The following is a 19,218-nucleotide window of genomic DNA, read 5'->3' as shown; positions in this document are numbered from 1 at the left end:
AGTCAGCAGACATTTTAAGCTCTTTTCATCAGATATGGTTTGATTTGTGTGTGTGTGTGGGGGGGGGAGAGATGCCTAGAACTACAGGGGTCCAACATACTGTCCTATATACTTGTACTGTGTTTATAAATATACTGCTGTCAATATAACATTTATAGAATTATGATCTGACGTGGTTTAAACCAGAAATCCCAGGCATAGAAGACTGGTAAAACATCACCTTCTTCATGATACTACAGGTGGTTAAAGTTTGAGGAAATATGGGCAAAATGGAGAGAATACATCACTTTAAAATGTTACTCCTTACTTAAACCCAGAGTTATTATATTATCATATTAATATCATCCTCTTTTGTTTATTTAGTTATACACATCTTGTCTGTTAAAATGAATCACCCCAAGTTCTGTTCTGGTACATTTTGACCTTTTTTCTCCCTAAAATAACAGGAAAAAAATAAATAATGTGCTGTAAAAAATAAATAAATAAATACATTTAAAAACAAAATAAGGGTTTGACTAACTGACTCTAAATAAAGTAAATTTTGAAAGTAAGGGGCGGATGATGATAATGATAATGGCTTAAACCAGTGGGGCATAAAAGTCAAATGAGTGAAGCCACCATGAGTAGAGAAGGTTATTGCTCCACAGGATATAGCTGTGTGTGAGATATGGGATAAAAGGCTTTTCAGAATGAAGAATAAAGAGGTCTAAATGCTGTTACCTGCACCTTTGTACTCAGAAAAGATCTAGAAAGATCAGTTCACAAAAAGTAAGATATTACTTGTGGACATAAATGTGTAATTTTACTTTTTTGTATTGTTTTAAAATGTGTATGATTTGTATATGTATGATCTTATACATTAATACTTTTAATTAATTAACAATTAATACTTTAATTCATAATTCTTTCATTCACTAACTAAATCCAAGTTAGTGATTTGGAATAATTTTTTGGTGACCACATTTTTTGTCAGACTGAAGTATGATGTCGGGGGGGGTTTTTTTAACCATGCTACAGCCTCCTCCACCATATGAAGCCATTCCTCCATCTGCACCTGTGCAGACCCCAAAGAGCATGACAACGCCTACGGAGTCTCACAAATATGGCTCCTACAACTCCTAGGTAAACACTATACAGTAAAGACCCTCTTTACTGTGATTTATATCAGCTTACCATCTGAACGTTCAGGGGAAGCTGGATCTAGAAAAGCAGGAGTGTTTTCATGGCTATTAAAATGAAGCGTTGCACTAAATTCTGCTGTGTATATCTGGGTGCTGAATGCTTAAAAAGAAATCCCAGAAATAATCAGCAGGACAGGATTTCATTTGTATGATTTTTTTTAATGCCACCAGCTTTATGGATCCCACCTCAATTTTAGGCAGACCTGCCTGAATGACTCACTTGAACCAGCAATATACCTAAACACAACCATTGGAGCAACTTTGGGACCTATATATGTAATTATGCATAATAACTTTGACATAGAGTTCTAATGCCTAATTCACTCTGTGCTAGCCTGTAGTGAATGCTGCTAAGGCAGAGCTGATGAGGAAGCAGGAGGAGCTGGCAAAGAAACTCCAGGGGCTGGAGAGTATAGAGCGGAAGCTTGTGACACACAACCTCGTAGCAGGAGCTACGGGAGTTAAATGTAGAAGTCAGAGAATTTGAAACCTTTAGATTTAAAAGACCCTTGTCCAACATTATTTTTTATTTCTTACTGTGTACGTGATTATTGCAATTTTTGAGCACCCACAGCTTCACAAGTAAAAGAAGCCAGCCACATTAAATTTTTTTTTAGAATCAGCTTTATTGATCAAGTATATGCACAGATACAAAGAATTGGGCTCCAGTTTTTTTCATTGCTTTGTGTACTCAACAGAGTTTATAAACAGATAATAACAACATGGATATAACACATTTCCAGACTTATATGTGCAACGGAGCAGAGTACATGATGCTGGATTCATTATGAAATGAAGAAGGGCGGATAACTGGTTACTCTATATAAAGTACCTGGCGATAACACCAGCTAACCTAATCTGCTTCATAAAAGCACCTAAGGAGCACCTAAGGCAGCTGATAGTAGCTTAAGTTCCCTCTGCGCATTGAAAAAAGACGCCCTGAGGGGTGACATTGTGCTGGTGTCAGGATTAAAAAAGGACATTGCAATGCTGGAGCTTACACTACTCTTCAGAAGAAAGAGTACTTCTTGTCACTGATTGCTTTTTTTTTTTGTCAAAGAAATGTTCTAATATCCCCAAAAGTTGATTTTGTTCCTCTGGACATAGTGTTTTCAGTGGGAGAAATATAATCATCCATTGAAATTCTCAAATTTACTTATGGCTGTGTTTTCTTACCCGACATGTAACATAATAACTGAAACAGTATCAAAAATATTTCTCTATAGATTGGCTCTAACAGATGTGTTCATACATTGTAACACCTGTTAAACGAATAGGAAATGAACTGATGACATCCCAGTGACACCAAAGTGTTTTTTGACTTTATTCTTCTTCAGCCTGGGAGAATAACTGCCCCCCCCCCTTCTGTTAAAATACTCATATGTTAACACTTCCTAGTTGGAGACAGTAAACACTGATTTGTGCATGCGTAACTTCTCCTACACTGTCTGGCACAAGAGCTTGAATGTTTGTACAAAGACTCGCACTTCACTGTTAGATCAAAGACTTGGGGACACTGACATGGGGCATCTGCAAAACAACCAATCCAGCTGGTTAAGCTTGCAGAAGTTCTCCTTGACTCCTTCAAAGAGAAATTGTAGAATTTCTCCATACCTTGTCTATTAGATTAGGCCAGGAAAAAAGTGTAAGAGGAGCCTTTAATATTTCCTTGATACTGACATTTGACACGGATTTTGAAAGTGAGAGAGAAAGTAAATGTTGCTAAATAGAAGAAGGGAAACAAAACAGAAACAAGTTCTAGTTTTGTTCTTTTACAGTTTTAAATGGCTAAAGCAGAGATGTCAAACATAAGGCCTGGAGGCCAGAATTGGCCTTGCAAAAATTCCAATTTGGTCCACTGAATGGCTTTGGAAAACATGATGGAGGGCATAAATATTGGACTTCTAACTGCATTTTGTGAAGTTTCACAGAGGGGATTTTAGAGGGGACTGTTTGCTTTGAGACCTGCAGGATATACTGTCTGGTATCAGATGCCAAAGGACAGCACCAAAAGTACCATATTTGGCATATTCCTGCCATCTGTCCATACAGATGGACAGATGGCATCAAATTGCATCATTTCTTAAGAGCTGATGCAATTCAGCTGACTGAGCTGTCACAGGGTGTATCCAGTAAAAACAGCCTGTAACTGCTTGTGTCATTAATAATTATAATTTAGATTTTTGCAGAATTATCAGATTTTGAGGACACCTGGACCTGTAAAACTGTGAAAGTGTTATTAAGATTACATTATGCAGTTTCTGTGTGAAAATGCAAAGAACAAGAGATTTAAAAACAGTGTGGAGCTTTTTTAATAACGGCCTGTCACACTCTAAAATCTTGACCAGGCAGCAGACGACAACAGTACCTGTGAAAAATGGCATCATATTGCATCAGCCAGAGTCAAAAGGGAGAAGGATTGTTTGGTTTTGATCCCTAAAGTCAGGCTGCAGTTCTTTTCCTTTTTATTCATAGTCTCTTTGTTGCTTATCTATGTCAAGTCTGCACAGGCACGCTGTTCTTCAACCTGACCTCTTCCCTGGCCCTGTTCTGCATCACCTTGTCCAGTGATGCTCGCTCTGGTCTGTGCCTCGTCGCCCTGTGGGTCGTACTTTTCACTCCCTGCTCCTTTATCTGCTGGTATCGACCTGTGTACAAAGCCTTCAGGTGTGTACCTCCGTCTTGGTGAAGAAGTTCAGAGTTGTTTTCCTTTTTGGTTTTTGCTCAGTACACTCACAAAAAATTGTCTGAGTTAAAGTCTAAACAATACTAGAAATCCTGCTCATTTGGAAGTATTAAGACTTGGATCTTATTTTTAACTATAGAGAAAGGTAGTCCAATCATATTGGCTAATGAACTAATACAAAATTCTTTCTGAATCTTTTGAGCAATGTGATTCCTACATTTGTTGTTCTTGTCCATGCACTTTGTTCATTCTAGGTGCATTGCTTGTTCTCTGTATCATGTATGTATAGTTGTTGTAAGCCATAAAAATGAATCGAACGAGTTGAAAAAAGGCTTATTTTCTTCAAAAGTCTTTAATTTGGTGGTGATAATAAGTGCATATTTAATACCTGCTTTACATATTGTTTTATCAATACCTATTCAATTTTAGGGACAAATGAGGATACTATTTTAAACCTCTATTTTCACAGTATGTGTTCTTGTATGTTTGATCTTTGTGTGTTTCTCTCTGTCCTTCAGTGGTTGGATTGTGAGCCTTTCAGCTCTGAGCTTCAGTTGCATTGCCGGTGCGATCATGATGATCAATGCCACTCTTTTTACTGCAGAAACCGTTATGTCATGTTCAACTCAGGTTGAACATGACATAAATGTCACTTAGATAACTTAGAAATGTTCATGTTTGGTTTATCTTAGTGTTTGGCTGAGATTAAAGTTAAGCTCTTCATAACTGAACCGTTTTATTTCATTTTAGAGTCTTACTTGGAGAGCTATCAGTATATTTTAAACTGAATATTTCACCTGTCATATCCCCTGATGTAATATGTGCTGTTCTTATTTAAACAGCTGACTTTGAATTAAATCTAACATTAAAAATATTTAAATTCAGGAGGAAACATTTTCACCGGGAGCAAAAGCAGCATGTTAATACGTGGAGATCCTGAAGCCTGCTCCAAAAATGATCAGATTATATTTTAAACATTTGTTCAACTCTCTAACAAACCCCAGCAGCTGTCTGTTGCAAGTTTTGAGTGTATACTAAAATAAAAATAAAAGAGTTCTAACATCTCATCTGTTTGTTTTTATTCAGGCATACATGTATACTATTTTTATTAATAGCGAGAATAAGCGTGTCTTTCAGTCATAATAATTGTGTTTAACTGTATGAAGCTTATTAGACATTATGAAAAAGATGATATGTAAAAGTGAATTTTGCCAACGCGCTTGATACTTTTTAAATGATCTTTGTTTTCTTAAAAAAAAATAGATATGTAGATAAATAGATTCAACAGGAATTAATTTCCAGATGAGTCCTATTCATGATGGTAGAAATGGATGACACTGGCTCTCTTATAAAGTGTAGTTTTGAGACTGACTGCATCAGTAAGAGTTAACAATATGCAGTTGAATGGAAGGAAGCGATTAGCATTTAAAGTGTTTCTTATATTTTGAAAGGGAAAAGGGAAATGTTTGAAAAGTAAAGAAGGAAAATATGAAGAACAAAACACAAAAATTCACAAACCCGATAAATGCTGATCGGATGTATAAGAAAAGTATTTAAAAAACAGATATGTGGTGCAAAAATAACTACAGAAAACAACAAAGACACTTTTAATGTTTATTCTTAAGCATTTTGAAAAAAAAAACTTTTTTTCACACACACCCACCAATTGTATAACATTCAAAAAGTGCAAATCAAACACTGCACATGTAAACTCACTTTTCTGTACATTTTCCCATTTCTTGTTAAAGTTAAAATTAGCCAATCACATGACAGCAAGTCAAAACATGTAAGCGTTTTATCATGTAGACACAGGTCAAGACTACCTTCTGAAGTTCAAGTCAAGCGTCAGAATACCCTCTAGCAGATCGTTACGTGGAGAAACAAGTGTGCTGATTCACACAGGTGTTCACTGTTCACAGACACAAACCACACCTTTCTTGGCTGCTGTTTCAAAGCACATTGTGCGCAGTCGGTCCTGCGTGCAGCACAACATCGGTCAATATTTAGTATTTACTGTTATTTGCTGTTAGCTATTAATGCGATGGTGTTGTGTTTATTATGCCGCTCTCTTTTTTTTTTTGCTTGTTTTCTCTTTTTTCCTTTTTTTTTCTCTCAACAGTTAATTGAGGAGATTTATATATTTTTAAGTGTCCTTTCTCACTGTCCCTCTTCCCCTCTGTTTTTCTTTTCCTTCATTCTTCTTTCTCCCTTTCCTATCCCCCAGCCATGTCTGTCCCATCTGTGAGAACTGAAAAAAAAGCATCAAAATAGGAAACAAAGGTGATTTAAGGCAGGCTAATTTCAGAAACTGCATATATGCTGGGAATTTCCCACACAAACATCCCTGATATTTACAGAGAATGGTCCAAAAAAAGAGAAAATGTCCAGTGAGCAGGAGTAAAACTGCCTCGTCGATGTCAGAGGTCAAAGGACAATCGAGAGCAATTTGCATGATGCTGTCACATTAATATGGACAAAACAAAGTATCGGTAAGATGTACCTATTTAAGTGTCTGTTGACTGCAATAAAGTCTCAGTGACAACCAAGGATTTAAATGAAAATGAAAAAGTCTACAGCCTCCCCATGTGGTCATTTTATGAAATGGCACCAGACAAGCAGGAAACAATGCACTTACTCTATAAGTGTATTTACCAAACCCATGCTAGTTTTTCAAGCTGACTTGGTTATATTGAGCTATTTTTCAGAACATGTATGTAAAAACAAGCCAGTTATGTTAAAATGTTATTCTTTCAGATGTGCAGAATGCACAGACTGTACCAACTAGCAATAAAATAAACAGAGGCCTCTCATGTAATCCACCGGGCATGGGCTCTTTTTCCAGGAAGCAGCTCAAAGACTGTTCAACATGTTTCCTGCAATAGGGCCCACAACACCACATAATCCTGTGTTCATTGCTTCTGTCCCAGACACATCAGACACAGCCAATAAGCGGACTGAACGTGCCACAAAATTTATACAGACACTTTTGGGTTCAGTTGGTTGTCCACCTGGACTTTTCTGTAAAACCAAACACCAGGAAAATGTTCCAAGTTTACAAACTCATAAGCTGATTTGGATTAGATTAAAACAAACTAAAAGACTCCAAGACTTCTGCAGCGATCAATGACTACCAGTCAAAGTTCATGTTACATTTTATCATTCAAATGTTAATGAAACCAGTGTTACTGTAAATACAGCAAATTAGGCATAGGATAGAAACAGAGGAGGTCTGTCACATAATTGATACACACATTTGTGCTGTGTATGGGGCACACAGATGAGACAACAGTGAGTTCTGGGTGTTTTAACATGTTGTATAGTTTCTACAAGTACAAACAACTTGTGTATGGCACACATCATTAAAAAGTGTATTCTAATTATCTGAACTAAAGTAATAAAAAGTACATTTAACTTTAAGTGGAGTAGTTTTACTTCAGTATGCTACATTATTGCCTCTTTTCAGCTTAATTGTTAACACTATGGTTGAAACCGTGCTGTAGTAAATGATGTCTTTATATCTATGTGTCTCTATCACCCTAACATGGACCTTATATAGAACTTTTATATTCTAGCTAAGCACCCAAAGTACCGTATACAACTTGCCTCATTTACCCATTCTTGGGTAGCATCCATACAGTTTGGAATAACCAGGGATTGAACCACTAACCTTGAAACTAGTCGTTAACCGGCACTACCTCCTGAGCTACAGCCACCCGCCATCACAAGAGAAACTCAGCTGATAATGTTAACTTGAAAATGACAAACCTTAAGCAACCGTTACTTTTTCTGAAATGTGGGTTGTAGAGAGACGATCAGAACCGAATTATAAAAACAAGAAAAAGTGCGTATGTCTACATTAGCACAATGTTAGCCTTGCATTTGAATTCCAGCATATCTTGCTTCACAGAGTTTTTCTTCTTTTCAATACTGTTATTGGATGTACTACTTTTCCAATATACCATGGTTTACACCTCATTAATTCAAAACAAACCTGACATAATTGTTGGTGGCAATACACCCCATTCATGTATTGCTGTAGGATAAATCAGCTATTATCCTTCTTAAGTAGGTAAATAAGTACTTTGAACATGATTGAAACTCAGGCAGAATTTCCCACTTCTTGATTTCTGGGGGGTCAAGTCTACAGATTTTACAGCATGCAAACATTAGTAACATTAAAACCACTTACGGGTGGTGAGAATACCATTAATCTTCTCATTTCGTTGCAGTTTTCTGCTGAGAAACCTTAAGTTCTGGGTCATGTGTGTGATACTTTGACACATTACCTTGGTGTCAGTCCACGCACAGAAGGACAATGCATCTGCTTATCAAACACACCGAACTTTAACTGAGATAATCTCTTGTTACAGAAATTTTGTCTGGCAATATCTTCAGTGGCATGTCGTTTAAAGTACCTATGCATGGAAACAGCTTGTCAGTGCAAGAGTGTGTGAAACTCTGTAAGTGTGAGCCAGTATCAGGATCAAAGAATGACAGCTTTCCTCTGTTCCAGTCCAGATGAACTCTGATCCTCTGCAGCTTCTTTTTTACTCGGAGAGCAGACGGTGGGGCTCCCAGTATGCGTGTGCTGTATTTACCATTGTAGAACTCGATTTGCCAGAATCCAGATTTTACCCGCTCCCTTTTCTGAATGGATTCGGCTGCCACTCCAACAAACCAGGCTGTGTTGTCTCCCACTTCAACATCCCAGCTGTGGGTCCCTGAGTTAAAGCCCTCCCAGCCGCGGACGGAACGATGATAGTCAGTCCTCTCTGGGTTTTCGGGAAGCTTCTGTCGCTCTCCGTGACTTACACTTGTCAAATCTTCAGAGAGGATAAATTCTGGGTTGGCAGTGTTTGGATCCAGAATCACAGGAAAGTAGGAGACCATTTTCTTCATTTTGTTCCAGATGTTGAAGGTCAGGTTGCCCAGGTGTTTAGCCACATCTATCAGAGCTCCTGTGGCCAGTTCTGGATCATCCAGTAGGGGCTGCTGTTGGACTAACTTCACTGCATCGTTGTAGTTCTGCAGGAATGAGACGTCTTCGGCTTTCAGCTCCTCCTCCGTGGCTCTAATCGTTTCTGAAAGAGCTGCTATCTCTCTGATCAGACTTTCAATCTTTTCCTGTATTGTCTTAAACTTCTGCTCCTCTTCCTCCCTCAGTGCAGTGATCCTGGCCTCCTCTTCCTCTTGTAGAAACTGGTGCATCCTCTTAAAATGCTCTTTAATCTGTCTCTCTGTGTGGTGAGCCTGGACCTTAATGTGTTCTGCTGTTTTATCACACTCTTCTTTAATTTGTTCAAATACTTTCAGTTTCTCATGTAAAGGCTTCAAGGATTTCTGGAGCCCCTTTTTTTGCTCCTGTGCAAATTCTTGGATGGGTCTAAACCTGTGGTTGGTATGCATTTTTGAGTCTCTGCAGATAAGACACACCAGCAGCTGATGGTCCAGACAAAAGAGTTTGAATTTTTCTGAGTGCAGGCAACAGAGAGCCTCTGACTCCACAGAAACCCTCTGATCTCTCTCCATTTGAAATGCCTTACACGCCTTTGCTAATGCCAGGTTTCGAGGTGGGTCACTCCTCGATGATTTCCTTTTACAAAGAGGGCACTCATGTACTGTTTTATCACCCCACCATGTCTGCAGACAGCTTTTACAGAAGCTGTGGCTACAGGAGAGGACAACAGGATCTTTAAAAATATCCAAGCAGACAGTACAGGAGAGGTCCTCCTCAGACTGGAAAGCCATTATCTCACTGAAGCTGAAAACACGCCAGGCAGAAAGCACAATGTGACAGCAGTCATTCGTGGCTAATCTCACTCCTCCAGAAAGTTCCCAGAAGATCCCAGTCTCTTATTTTTCCTTCTTAGAATCACAGATGGGATAGCAATTTAAAGTTGCAGTACTCACAGTATTTGCTGCTGTTGCTTTCCCCCCTCAGGAAGTCGTGTGTCTGATCTGAATGAGATAATCGTTCTCTCCCTCTCAGGGTGTGTCTCTTTCTCCCTACTGGATGAGCAACAACCGTTTCCAGGTATTTCTTAGGTGACGTTTTTCCAGGTAATGTGTGTCAGACATTAAGCCACTATGTCAGGGCACAGCACCTTAAATATAGTTTCTGTATTAGACAAGACCAACCCCTTTTTGGTAACAACTAAAATAGAAGTAGGTTAGGCACTTATTTCTGCTGCATTCGGGTAAGGTAGGAAATGTAGCACCAACTTATAGTTTTATGCTTTTCCAGGGACATTTGAAGAGAAAGACAAAGTATTTTTAAATGATAATAGGAGAATTCTGAAAACATGTTGTAGAAGTATAACTGCCAACAAAAGAAGAGAAAATGAGCTGAGGCCTGTGCTTTGAAGCAGGATTTCTTGTTACGCAGGTAACTTCAGTCTTAACCCCTTTCTGTACTATGAAGGTGGTTCACTTCTTACCATTGTAGAACACTACTGTAACTTGTGCTGTTGCTCTGGACCAGATTAGGTTTCACATTAGAGGTCAGCAGATATGAAATCACTGCGTATTTACCAATCAATTCTCCAGAAAATAGTGTCACCCTTCCTGAAGTTCCTTCAGACTTTTGTGGGGAGGGTAAGAGGGTTTAAAGTTTTTTATAGCCTTTAAAGTCAAAGGAGCTTGCAAAGAAAAGCGCCTGGACTTCTTTAAGTTACTTGAAGACGTTTCACCTCTCATCCGAGAAGCTTCTTCAGTTCTAAGGTCAAATGGTGGAGAGTCCCAGATATAAACCTAGTGGGAGTATCCCCCCACCAAGGGACAAAAGGACCCCCTGATGATCCTCTAATCGCCTGAGCCAAGGTGTGAAACTGGGTGTGGGTTCCAATCAGCCAGAGTTTTGGGTGTGTTCATTGTGAAACCTGGCCCCACCTTATCATGCGAATTCCTGAGGTCAGATGGCCCAGGATGTGAGTGGGCGTTAAGGCGTCTGGGAAGGGATCTCAAAACTGGATTATAGATGGCAGAGAGTTGGTGTCGTAAACCCCCGCCTCTGTTCAAAGATGGTCGCTCACAGTGGACATAGATGGCTTCTTTCACTCCTCTTTCAAACCATCTGTCCTCTCTGTCCAAAATGTGAACACTGGCATCCTCGAAAGAGTGTCCTTTATCCTTAAGATGCAGATGGACAGCTGAGTCTTGTCCTGTGGAGGTGGCTCTTCTGTGTTGTGCCATGCGCTTGTGAAGTGGCTGTTTGGACACTCTTTCGAGGATGCCAATGTTCACATTTTGGACAGAGAGGACAGATGGTTTGAAAGAGGAGTGAAAGAAGCCATCTATGTCCACTGTGAGCGACCATCTTTGAACAGAGGCGGGGGTTTACGACACCAACTCTCTGCCATCTATAATCCAGTTTTGAGATCCCTTCCCAGACGCCTTAACGCCCACTCACATCCTGGGCCATCTAACCTCAGGAATTCGCATGATAAGGTGGGGCCAGGTTTCACAATGAACACACCCGAAACTCTGGCTGATTGGGACCCACACCCAGTTTCACACCTTGGCTCAGGCGATTAGAGGATCATCAGGGGGTCCTTTTGTCCCTCGGTGGGGGGATACTCCCACTAGGTTTATATCTGGGACTCTCCACCATTTGACCTTAGAACTGAAGAAGCTTCTCGGATGAGAGGTGAAACGTCTTCAAGTAACTTAAAGAAGTCCAGACGCTTTTCTTTGCAAGCTCCTTTGACTACGATGACCTGGATGACTGAGAACCTTCACAGACATATAGCCTTTAAAGTTTTTGCATTTCCCTGATAAGCATCAGTAATGAAGATAGATTCTTAAATCAAGGAATAAATTTGCATCTATTTTTTTTTTGTTGGCAGCAAACAATTTTACAACAGTTTTATTATTATTCTGTAAACATTAGTCTAATAGGCTATATGATCCTAAAACAGGACACATATGCTGTATTTCCTGGCCTCATATCAAATTTGCACACAGATTAAGCCTATGTTTGAATTCAGTTACATATTTACTGTCAAACCTTAAACTGCAATGAGTCTGCAGCTGAGAGAATAAAACATGCTAGTTTAAGACTAGCTCCTCTTCTAGCGCTCTGCTTCACTGGGTTTATGATTCGTGGAGTACTACCAGACTCAATGCTGTGTATTTTACTTGTACCAGTTATGAAGGATAAAGCTGCAAAAGTGAGCTGTCTGGATAATTATAGGCCAATTGCACTAGCCAGTATTTTATCTAATGTGCTAGAAAGAATCTTGTTTGACAGAGATAGTATGTTCATCTCTTCCCTGGTTAATCAGTTTGGCTCCAAAAGCACGGCACTGGGATGTGCATATATGCACTCAAAGAATAGGGCCAAAAATTAATCTGTCCTCATGTGTTTCATTGATGCCTCTAAAGCTTTTGATCGAGCGAACCACAGAAAACCTCTTGATAAATTGAAGCAACGGGGAGTTCCTCGATACATTGTGAGGATTCTGTCTTGCTGGTACACTCATTAGAAGATGCAGGTTAAATGGGGAAGCAGTATTTCTGCTCCCTTTGGTGTTAGCAATGGTGTCAGACAGGGTGGGATTTTATCTCCAATTTTATTTAATTTATATGTTGATGATTTGTCCATACAGCTGAGAATGATGAATGATGATGATGACATATACAGACAACGTTGTAAGCTCTATGTGCAGGCAAATATTATTGCACGCAAATTCAGCTTTTGTTCACTTCCAGTTAAAGTGGCTTTGTTTAAAGCATATTGCACACCGCTATATACTGCCCCCTTGTGGTCATCCTACAAACAATGTAGCATGCAGAACCCGCATGCTGCAACTTCACACCCGATTAGATTTGCACACTGTTAGACCTCTGCCTTACCACCACATATTTCAAATACAACGAGGGTTTCTACAGACAAAAAACATGGCTGTGCCATGGGCTCCCCTGTGTCACCTGTTGCAGCCAACCTTTACATGGAAGAAGTGGAAAGAAAGGCTCTTGGCTCTTTTAAAGGGAGAGTACCCAGCCACTGGTACAGATATGTAGACGACACCTGGGTCAAAATCAAAACACAAGAAGTGGAATCCTTCACTGCGCACATTAACGCCATGGATAAAAACATCAAGTTCACCAGGGAAGACACAAAGGATAACTGTTTGCCTTTCCTGGACTGCGCTGTGCACATTGAAGAGAGTGGCAACCTCAACATTGAAGTTTACCGGAAGCTCACACACACGGACCAGTACCTCCTCTTTGACTCCCATCACCCTCTGGAACACAAACTTGGAGTAATTAGGACCCTACACCACCGGGCAGAACATGTTCCCTCTAAGCCTGAAGGGAAAAAGAAGGAACACACACATGTAAAGGAAGCACTTATCCTAATTGGGCATTTATAAAGTCAGCAAAGATGCACAGAAAAGAAGATCCGACACCAGCTAGGGAGGATAAGAAAGACAGACGCAACAACATTGTCATCCCTTATGTAGCCGGTGTATCAGAGAAACTCAGGAGAGTTTTCTCCAAGCACGACATCTCAGTGCATTTCAGACCCAGCAACACGCTCAGACAGAAACGGGTTCATCCCAAAGACAAAACTCCTAAACACAAACTTAACAATATAGTGTATGCTGTACAGTGTAGCAAGGAATGCCCAGACCTCTACATTGGAGTGACCAAACAGCCACTTCACAAGCGCATGGCACAACATAGAAGAGCCACCTCCACAGGACAAGACTCTGTCCATCTGCATCTAAAAGACAAAGGTCACTCTTTTGAGGATGCCAATGTTCACATTTTGGACAGAGAAGACCGATGGTTTGAAAGAGGAGTGAAAAAAGCCATTTATGTCCACTGTGAGCGACCATCTTTGAACAGAGGCGGTGGTTTACGACACCAACTGTCTGCCATCTATAATCCAGTTTTGGGATCCCTTCCCAAACGCCTTAACACCCACTCACATCCTGGGCCATCTGACCTCAGGAAATCACATGATAGGGTGGGGATAGGTTTCACAATGAGCTCACCCGAAAATGTGACCCACTCCCGTTTTCACACCTTGGCTCATGTGATTAGGTAGAGGATCATCAGGGGGTCCTTTTGTCCCTCTTTGGGGGGATATTCCCACGGGGTTTAAATCTGGGACTCGCCGCCATTTGACTTTAGAACTGAAAAAGCTTCTCGGATGTGAGGTGAAACGTCTTCAAGCAACTTAAAGAAGTCCAGACACTTTTCTTTCCAAGCTCCTTAGATTACGATGACCTGGATGACTGAGAACCTTCACAGACACGCAGAACCTGCATGTTGCATATAATGATGCAATGAGAATCCTTCGCAGGATACCTAGAGGCGGTAGTGCCAGTCAGATGTTTGTAGCTGTGGGTGTTTGGCTTTTTAAAGCACGTTTAAGAAATCTGATGTTCACTTTTAGGGAACAACTGGATGGCTCTAGTAACAGTATAATTTTAGCACTCACAGATCCGACGGTGAGTGGTTCCAGTTTCTCATCTAGTCTGAGGATGCACTGGCTGAAGTGTTTGTGTATTTATTGATTTCTTCTAAGTAATTGTGTATTTTATGTATATTATGGTTTTATATTTTTACAAATATTTAATATTTTTTTATTAAGGTTTATATGTTGTGTTTTGTCTTGTTTCTTTTTTTTTTTGGACTATGGACATAAAGTCTGTCAATAAAAATTGAATTGGAAAAACTAGAAATTGAAACTGTCAGCAGCAGTGGTGTGACAGAAGAGGGTGCTAGAGACAGGATTACATGATCTGCTGTGAGGATCCCTAAAAAGAGCAGTCCAAAGAAGAAGAAGTAATCTCTTCTGCCCGAATTTTACTTCACCTTCTTGGATTTTCTGTTTGGATATTTTATCACTGGAATGCACAGATTCTTCAAAAGTTGAATAAAAGATAAGCCTATGAATGGAAAACTATTGGTTGATAAGAAATAAATAAATAAAACACAATGAAGCTCCTTAAAACAGGTACAGATATTTATTTACAGTTAAACTTGCTACCATTGTTTTAGCAAAGAAGCTTGTGTTGCTTATAATGATATAACATGAGATATAAGAAATGTTCCTGCCACAACCACAAGTCTGGTTTGTCTTCAGACTGCTATTCATGACAATATTTATGTAAGTATGTAACATAAGCCCCACCACATACACACACTTGTCAAGACATACAGTATGCATGAGAGATTATAAGAAACACACACCATAGAATAAATACATAAATGGAAATTACAGAACAGAGGACCGTAGAGGGTGCAAACTCATAAGCTAATGCTACATACTTAGTGTATAGCATTGGCTGAGTGGTGTTGTGGTGGAGCCTGACATACACCCCACCACAACACCACGCTGACCTGGATAAGTGGAAGAAAACAGATGGATGGACAATTGAAAGCTACTTGAACCACAAAGTGTTTAAAACATCAGCAGACTAATACATGATCAGTTTATTCAGTATTAGCCAACACTGATTTTTGTGGTGAAAATGAGACGCCATCCCTTTATTGTATCAAATGAATATTGAGCCACTGTAAAACTAACACAAACAAATATTGAAAAAAATTTATAATGAAAAAATCCTTTGATTTTACAACAAAAACAAAACAAAAGCATTTGCTATAGCCCAACTTTTTGTTTTACAAATTGCCAATGCTACCAGACATGCACGTCGCAATTTAGCTGCTATCTAAAATGCTAGTGGACCAGAAGGCATACACACCAAAATCCAAATAAGCTAGTCGCTTACATTAGCCTACATTGGATTCAATATTACTGAAAGAAATATATTTACATGATGTGAATTTTATTGTGAAATGTCCATTATAGTAATTAACATCATATTCAACTCAGACTTTTTTTTCTTTCCCAGTCTAACATACCATACAAAATGATCTGACCTATTCAAACTCAGTACAAAATCTTAAGCATGTGTCGTTTAAGTAACATTAGCATGCCTTCAATATTAGCTTCATCAGAAGTCAAGAACAAAGAAAACAGTACAATGATCTTTGAATAAATAAAATGACCTATAGTATTTGATAATCCCATCATTTTTCATTGATTAAGCAGTTTTACTGTTGCAGAAACCTTCAGCGGAAGTATTTTTAGCTGGTGTTCTTTCTTATTGATGAAGTATGGAAACAGCTTCTCCGTGAAAGTGTGTATGAAGGTGTGTATGTGTGTGTCAGTATCGAGATCAGAGAATGACAGCTTTCCTTCGTCCCAGTTCAGATGAACTCGGATCCGCTGGAACTCCTTCAGTGGGTGAATAAAGGTGTGTTGTGATGGGGAGCATGCTGCATATTTATCTTCAGTTAGCCCCATTATCCGCCAAAGTCCAGATTTTATTTCACTCTTTCTTTGTACAGACTCTGCTGCTACACCCAAGACCCAGCCTGTAGAGTCTCTAACCTCAACATCCCAGCTGTGGGTGCCTGAGTCAAAGCCCTCAGAGCCCAGGACAATGCAATAGCAGCCAAACCTCTCCGGATTGTCAGGAAGCTGATGCCCCTCTACAGCTCTTACGGCAGTCAGATCTTCTGATAGGATGAGCTCTGGATGAGCTGTGTTTGGATCCAGAATCACAGGAAAGTAGGAGACTATCGCCTTCATCTCATTCCAGATGTTGTAGGTTAGGTTGCCCAGGTGTTTGGCCATATCTATCAGAGCTCCTGTGGCCAGCTCTGGATCATCCAACAGAGGGCACTGCTGGATTAATTCCACTGCAGCTTTGTAGTTCTGCAGGAACGAGACATCTTCAGCTCTCAGCTCCTCTTCCGTGGCTCTGATTATTTCTGAAAGAGCGGCTATCTTTCTGCTCAGACCTTCAATCTTCCCCTTGATCATTTGACTCTTCTGCTCCTCTTCCTCTTTTAAAGCAGTGATTCTGGCCTCCTCTTCATCTTGTAGAAACTGATGCAACTTCTTAAACTCCTCCTTAATTTGTTTCTCTGCCTGCTGGGCCTGGACCCTAATGTGTTCTGCTGCTTCATCAAACTTTTCTTTAACTTCTTCAAACACTTTCAGTTTCTCCTGTAAAGGTTTCAAGGATTCCTTGAGATCCTTTCTGTGATCTTCTGCAGCTTCGTTAACGGGTCTGAAGCTGTGGCCGAGATGTATTTTTGAATCTCGACAGACGAGGCACGCTGGCTGCTGATGATTCAAACAGAAGACTCTCAGTTTCTCATGGTGCAGACTGCAAACAGTTTCAGAGAATGCAGAAGCATTTTGATCTTTCTTTTGTAAGAAGGCCTCACACAGGTTCTTTAAGGCTGAACTAACCGGTGGCTCACCCAGCAAAGGTCTTTCCTTACAAACCGGACACTCTTTTATGGGTTTGTCTCTCCACCAGGTCTCCACACAGGTTTTACAGAAGCTGTGGCTGCATGCCAGGACGACAGGAATATCAAAGATGTCGTGGCAGACAGGACAGGACAGATCCTTCTCTGGATTATAAGCCATTCTCTCGTTCTCAGGTGAACGTAAAAAGCTACAGCGCAGAGCATGAAAGGAGGAAGTTCAACTTCACTTTCTCTTTGCTTGTTTTTCTTCAGTCAAAGGCAGGTTGAAATGCAGGATTACGATGCTGTGTTACGTTTACTTCTGCTGTGAAGAATTATTTCCCCTTTTCTCTCAGTTGGAGCCTCTCTTCCAGTGAACAATAGCTGAGAGAAATAAATTTCCTGTGTTTTTTTTGTCCTGCGGTTAGAGGTGGAGCTTCACCCACCCATCAGTGTGTTTCACTTAAAGGAGCCTGTCACACTGCACTGCCACATAATGTAAGCAAATGTGTCATGGTAGAGTAATAGGATGAGCTCTGTCTTCAAACCTGATTCCTTTACCTTGTCGTTACCATGTTTCGTCTTGTTTTTCCATGACATTTCCTTTTAAATGCTTCCAAAGTACAATGACTCCTTCTGCTATTATGAATACATAACTGTTTTTGTTTTTTTGTTTTTTGTTTTTTAATGAAAGCTTTTAATGAACAATGTTAAATAGAGGTGGAACAAACTGTGGCTCATGAAAGAGGCCAAGGTGTAGGAAATTAAGGTAAAAGTGCAAGAAAAACAAATGTCAAAGTCAAGTAAAGAAAAAAACAAAGGAGTCCAGCAGGAATTATAAATATCTCAGTGTGAACTTACACAGAGCAGTAAAAATACAAATATACAAATCCATAGATTTGATTAAATTTACTTATCAAATTCAGGATTGTGGGAAAAGAGGCAGGGTATGCTCTGGCTTGGTTGTAATCACAGGGCCAACACAAAGAGGCAGATAACCACTCACAGTCACATTCACATGGCTAATTTAGAATGAATTTCTTAGAGAGGAAGGAAGTAAGCCAGAGTACCCAATAAAAATCCATGCAGCCAGAGGGAGAACCACACATGATTGGTGCAAACCACCGACAAGTCTCCAAACGAAATGACCCAAGAACACATTTGAACCTGCCCTCTAACTGACGTATTACTGCAAAAAAAGATTTGGTAAGTGCTCCTTTAGGTTAGTAGGAAAAAAACCTGGACAAGTTTAAGGAGAGGAGATTATTTGGGTTGCAGTTGATACTTTGTTGGCGTTAGTGCACCTTGGTCATCATTGAGCAGGTGTCTGAAACACGAAATGAGTGCTGGTCTTTCTGTCATGGTCCATTTTGATATAGTTTCTTTTTGCGTCTTGTTTTGAGTTTAGCTTCCTATCTCTTGATTCTTTTTAGTGGTGTCCTGTTCCCCACCTGTCTCAACATCAATTTTTGTTTGTTGTAATGTCTATAATTTCTGGACTTTTCTGCCAAACAATTAAAGTTTTGATTTTGTCATTTGTTTTTGCCTAAAGGCTTTGATAAACAGTCCCATAATATCTCAGCAGAGTACCAAACACTGACTTGATTGCAGAAATAAAAAGTAGAACAAATTTTATCAGTAGGCTTTGTCTTGATAAACTGACCACACAAATGTACTGTGAGGTAGCTAGTTATCAGTAACCACAGCCAATTAATTTGCATTTGCAAGATGCAAAGATTTGCAAGAGACTGAAGTGAAAGAAGACCCAGAACAACTAAGGAATAAAACTGTAATAAATGCAGTTTTTTAAAGAAAGTTGTTTTGAAATAAAACTGTTTTCATTTATTTAATTCAATATTAAAGTATTTTAAATACATACATAATATTTGTTACATTTCCCTCAGTTATTTATTTCTGGATTTATTTCATAGTGTGTTTTAAACTTTGAAATTACCACTCACATAAATATTAATTCAGATTTGCTCAGCAAGTAATTTAATTTTCTCCCAATTAAACAGACATGTTACACACATTTGTTCTAAGACTTGTAAAAATCCTTCTGCAGATGCA

The 19,218-nt window shown here is 39.5% G+C and overlaps 2 protein-coding genes and 1 pseudogene across 2 annotated transcripts; 1 reads left to right on the top strand and 2 right to left on the bottom strand.

Moving 5' to 3' along the window:
- Positions 1 to 5,473: 5,473 nt before the first annotated feature.
- LOC146387400 (zinc-binding protein A33-like) lies at positions 5,474 to 9,799 on the bottom strand. Its single transcript, XM_084929000.1, has one exon. The coding sequence runs from the start codon at positions 9,613 to 9,615 to the stop codon at positions 8,212 to 8,214; it is 1,404 nt and encodes a 467-aa protein (XP_084785126.1). The 5' UTR covers positions 9,616 to 9,799; the 3' UTR covers positions 5,474 to 8,211.
- A 2,683-nt stretch (positions 9,800 to 12,482) lies between these two features.
- Positions 12,483 to 14,293, top strand: LOC146387399 (uncharacterized; annotated as a pseudogene).
- A 552-nt stretch (positions 14,294 to 14,845) lies between these two features.
- On the bottom strand, positions 14,846 to 17,557 carry LOC146387398 (nuclear factor 7, ovary-like). The gene has a single exon (XM_084928999.1). The coding sequence runs from the start codon at positions 17,327 to 17,329 to the stop codon at positions 15,923 to 15,925; it is 1,407 nt and encodes a 468-aa protein (XP_084785125.1). The 5' UTR covers positions 17,330 to 17,557; the 3' UTR covers positions 14,846 to 15,922.
- Between the last annotated feature and the right edge of the window lie 1,661 nt (positions 17,558 to 19,218).

This window comes from Perissodus microlepis, chromosome 5 (assembly GCF_051167445.1).
Source record: "Perissodus microlepis isolate ML-2025 ecotype Zambia chromosome 5, ASM5116744v1, whole genome shotgun sequence".
In the NCBI taxonomy this organism is placed as follows: Eukaryota; Metazoa; Chordata; class Actinopteri; order Cichliformes; family Cichlidae; genus Perissodus; species Perissodus microlepis.
Note: the sequence above shows the minus strand (reverse complement) of the source record. Positions and strands in the feature narration are given on the sequence as shown.